Here is a 4,794-nt window from a genome sequence, read left to right on the forward strand (position 1 = left end):
CCGGGAGACGAGGCTCAGGGGTGACCTCATGGCTCTCTCCAACTCCCTGACAGGCTTGGAGAGAGGTGGGGGATGTCTGCCCTGCCATGGCTGCAGGGAGAGACTAGAGGGAATGGCCCTGAGCTGAGCCAGGGCAGAGGCACAGGAGATGTTAGGAGAAATGTTCTCCCTGTGAGGGTGTTCAGGCCCTGGGATATTGCCCAGGGAGGTGGTGGAGTCACCATCCCTGGAGGTGTTTAAGAGGTGTCTGGATCTGGTGCTGGAGGATCTGGTTTAGGGGTTAGAGCAGTGACAGGTTAATGGTTGGACTTGATGATCTTAGAGGTCTCCTCCAGCCTTGCTGATTCTCTGAAAAGCTGTGCCCAGGTGAAGGACAAGATTTAGAGAAGTTCTGCAGGACTTCTGGGCTCAGTGACATCCCCAAACACCCAAGCATGGGCAGGTATGGAGTGTGCTGCTGTCCCTGGACTGGAGCACCCCACAGGAATGGGGACACAGCGTGGGATCCCCTCCGGGCAGCTACCCCCAGGTGACCCAGCTCACCCCCAGGATGACCATGGATTGCTCACCTCATGCCTCTCGGTGCCGTTGACGCTGCGTCGCTGCCGACCCCTCTTGGGGTAACCATTGATCTTGCACTCATAGCAGGTCTCAGGGGAGAGCAGGTTGTCTTCATCCTCTTCTTGAGGGGCAGGAATGTATGGACCTTTCCCAAAGCCCAAGCCAGAAATGCAGTGTCTGGTGGCAGAAGAGCAGAGAGACCCATCTCAGGTTCATGGTTCAAGAAGGAATCTTACCATTGTCCTCACGGGTTGACCTTGTGACACCCAGAAACACACAGAGGATCATGTGTGGGTCATGGCCCACAGGACATGCTTGAGAGACATCAGGCCATGTCTAAACAGGATGGTTTAATCCACCTTCATCCTGGACTAGGTGGATCTAGAGAGCATCTGCTACAGGTCTAGCAGCTGGATCAGGGAAATGGAAGAGGAGATGCACATTGGCATAAGGAGCTTGTGATGGGTGAGGAACAGGCATGGAGAAGCTGAGGAGACCTGTAGGAATTGGAGCTTCATGGGGCTCCTACAAACTGCATCATGGCAGAGAGCACCAGTGTGGTGATGGAGCATGTCCAAGTGTGGTGATGGAGCATGTCCATGGGCACCATGGCAGAGAGCACCAGTGTGGTGATGAAGCATGTCCAAGTGTGGTGAGGGAGCACGTTCATGGGCACCATGGCAGAGAGCACCAGTGTGGTGATGAAGCATGTCCAAGTGTGGTGAGGGAGCACGTTCATGGGCACCATGGCAGAGAGCACCAGTGTGGTGATGAAGCATGTCCAAGTGTGGTGAGGGAGCACGTTCATGGGCACCATGGCAGAGAGCACCAGTGTGGTGATGAAGCATGTCCAAGTGTGGTGAGGGAGCACGTTCATGGGCACCATGGCAGAGAGCACCAGTGTGGTGATGAAGCATGTCCAAGTGTGGTGAGGGAGCACGTTCATGGGCACCATGGCAGAGAGCACCAGTGTGGTGATGAAGCATGTCCAAGTGTGGTGAGGGAGCACGTTCATGGGCACCATGGCAGAGAGCACAGATGTGGTGATGGAGCATGTTCATGGACACCACACCCTTGTACAACATCTCCCAGAGGTGGGGATGACCTGCTGGCTGCTCCCTTACCCTTGTCCTGCCCGGAAGTAGCCTCCAGGACACCCACAGAGATATCCTCCATCCGTGTTGGAGCAGCCATAGCTGCAGGGGCTGCCACCCGCCGAGCACTCGTCCACGTCCTGGCACCCTCCAAAGGCTTGGTCAAAGTCAAACCCTGATGGGCAAACACACTTGAAGCTGCCCAGAGTGTTGTAGCAGGAGGCAGAGCCACAGGCTGTGGGGCTGGAGCACTCGTTCTCATCTGCAAACACAGCACAAGGAGTCAGAAACTCAAGGGAAAGGAGATCCTGTGGTGGTGCTCCCATGCCACATGTCCAAGGAAATCCATCCCCAAACTTCCAGTAGGCTCCCAGCTCCTGGCTGCTGGTGAGACCTCATCCCAGGCAGCTCCCTTGATGTTTTGTCCTCCTGCAATACAGGGAGGTGTTGGCCTCAGGAGCACTGGGAGCTCATGGCTCTACAGAGCAGCTTCCTGGTGCTCCCTGGGGCAGAGAGAACCTGGGGCAGGGCAGGGGCAAAATTCCCTGGACACCAGCACCACTGTCTGTGGGGCAGGGTGGAAGATCAGTGCTGGAGAGGTGGAGATGAACCCAGAATCTAGTGCCAGAGGTGGCCAGGGGTAGATGGAGAGGGACTTGGGGTTTAGCTGCCCTCCATTCCCCATCCCACAGCTACAGGATATACCACACAGGTACAGGATATACCACACAGGTACAAAACACATCTCCCAGGTACAGGATCCCTCTCAACAGGTAGAGAATCCCTCCCACAGGTACAGGATCCTTTCCAACAGGTAAAGATCCCTCCCACAGGTATAGGATACATCCCACAGGTACAGGTTCCCTCCCAACAGTACTGGATTCCTCCCAACAGGTACAAGATCCCTCCCAACAGGTCCAGGATCCCTCCCACAGGTCCAGGATCCCTCTCAACAGGTAGAGAATCCCTCCCACAGGTACAGGATCTTTCCAACAGGTACAAGATCCCTCCCACAGATACAGGATACATCCCACAGGTACAGGATCCCTCCCAACAGTACTGGATCCCTCCCAGCAAGTACAAGATCCCTCCCAACAGGTCCAGGATCCCTCCCACAGGTCCAAGATCCCTCTCAGCAGGTCCAAGATCATTCCCACAGGTCCAGGATCCACCTCACAGGTACAGGATCCCTCCCAACAGGTCCAGGATCCCTCCCACAGATCCAGGATCCCTCCCATAGGTCCAGGATCCCTCCCACAGGTCCTTGACACATCCCCCAGGTCCTTGATACACCCCACAGGTGCAGACCACCTCCCACACTCACCCACACACTGGTTCCACTGGTAGTGCTGGACGTAGCCCTGGGGGCAGCCGCAGCGGTAGCCACCCAGCACATTCTGGCAGCCGTGTTGGCATCGGTGGTTTCCATCACACTCGTCCACATCTGCAGCAAGGAACACAGCTGGAGGTGAGACAACTTCTCCCTGGCTGCTGGATGCACCTGGTACCTGCCTGGCACTCAGCAGCCCTGAGGATGCTCATGGGGTTCTTGCAGCTTGGAGTTGAGTGACACCCCAAGGCCTACAGACATCCCAAGATGGGTTCAGATTTCAGGCCTGGCCTGAGCTGTTCCCAGACCTTCTCTGCTTCATTGGAATTCCCTTAGTGAAGCACCTGGTGGGTTTTGGCCACCATGAGATCTCCCCTTGATGGGATACAGGACCATTCCTTTCCCGGCTTTGGTTGCTATGGTTGCAGCTCTGAGACCTTCATCTCTTTCTCCAAGAGCCAATATTTTTCCAGGTAGGTTGGGCACTGAGCTCTCCTTGGCACCAGAGCTTCCCATGGGGGTTTCTGGAGCCACACAGTAAGGAGTAGACCCTTCTCATAGATTATCCTAAACTGGAAGGGACCCACAAGGATCAAATCCAACTCCTGCCCTGCATGGGACACCCTAACAATCCACCACGGGCCTGAGAGCACTGGCCAAACACTCCTTGACCTTAGCCTGACTGAGCTGACTCAGAGCCTGTGAGTGCAACCAGGAACATCTCCCTGGAGACCCAGACTCACCTTCACAGTTGACCCCAGAGCTGTCCAAGGAGAATCCTTTCTGGCACTCACAGTTGTAGCTCCCTGGTGTGTTCAGACACTGTCCTTTGGCTCCACACAGAGAGGGCTGAGCTGTGCACTCATTGTTGTCTGCAAAACACCAACAGCCACATGTAAAGTCCATCCCCAACCATCACCTCACCTGAGGAGCACACAGACAACTCAGACCCACAACCCCAAGGTGATTGGAGAGGGTCAGAGTCTTTCCAGAGGGCTGGAAAGACTCTCCTGAGCTTCAAGTTGTCCCATGGGAATGCTGTGGTGCTGGGAATGCCTCTACTCACCAATGCAGGACGAGTGGTGCTGAGTGAAGCCAGGAGGGCACTTGCAGTTGAATCCTCCAATGATGTTCACACAGAGGAACTGGCAGTTGTGTTGTTTGGTGGAACACTCATCCAAGTCTGAAGCAACAAAGAAAAGTGTCTCATTTTATCTTTGGAACACTGGCACAAGTTGCCCAGGGAGGCTGTGGCTGCCCCAATTCCTGGCAATGTTCATTCCAGGTTGGATCAAGCCTTGAGCAACCTGCTCTGGTGGGAGGTGTCCCTGCCCAGGGCAGGGGGTTGGGGCTGGATGTTCTCTAAGCTCCATTCCAACCCCTAAAACTCTATGATGATCTTACTATCTAATGTATCTCATCTTTGTGCTCTGAGTCTGTGACACCTACATCTATCTATAGATACACAATGGTCCTGGGCAGATCAGGACTTGACCTGGATCAGTCTCAGGAACAACACACAGTTCTTCCATGAGAATGACCAATCTCTCCCCACTTCAGTGTCCTATACAGACACAATTGGAAGACAGAGATTTTTTTCCCTGCCTCTCCTGCAATCCACAAATCCCAGTGTCTCCCAGATTCCTGGACCAGCCTTCTCACAGCCTGGGAGACATCAGCCCCAGCCTGGCAGCTGCCCTGATGGTGACACTGAATGCACAGCCCAATGGCAGGAGACATCCAGGTTCAAAGAGCTCAGCACAGCTTGGGATGTGCTCTGCAGTGTGTAGGAAAGAGCATTTTTCCTGC

General features: G+C 54.7%; 1 protein-coding gene across 1 annotated transcript in view; it reads right to left on the reverse strand.

Annotated features, from left to right (window-relative positions):
• The window catches only part of LOC103810038 (fibrillin-2-like), a gene marked incomplete at its 5' end in the record, with an annotated part of 16,897 nt that overhangs the window by 935 nt on the left and 11,168 nt on the right, over positions 1-4,794 (reverse strand). The window contains 5 exons of the mRNA XM_009082920.1: positions 570-738; positions 1,686-1,917; positions 2,980-3,099; positions 3,729-3,857; positions 4,052-4,168. Of these exons, the coding sequence (XP_009081168.1) occupies positions 570-738; positions 1,686-1,917; positions 2,980-3,099; positions 3,729-3,857; positions 4,052-4,168 (767 nt within the window). The remainder of the gene's footprint in view (positions 1-569; positions 739-1,685; positions 1,918-2,979; positions 3,100-3,728; positions 3,858-4,051; positions 4,169-4,794) is intronic.

The sequence above is a fragment of the Acanthisitta chloris genome, unplaced genomic scaffold (assembly GCF_000695815.1).
Source record: "Acanthisitta chloris isolate BGI_N310 unplaced genomic scaffold, ASM69581v1 scaffold8749, whole genome shotgun sequence".
NCBI lineage: Eukaryota > Metazoa > Chordata > Aves > Passeriformes > Acanthisittidae > Acanthisitta > Acanthisitta chloris.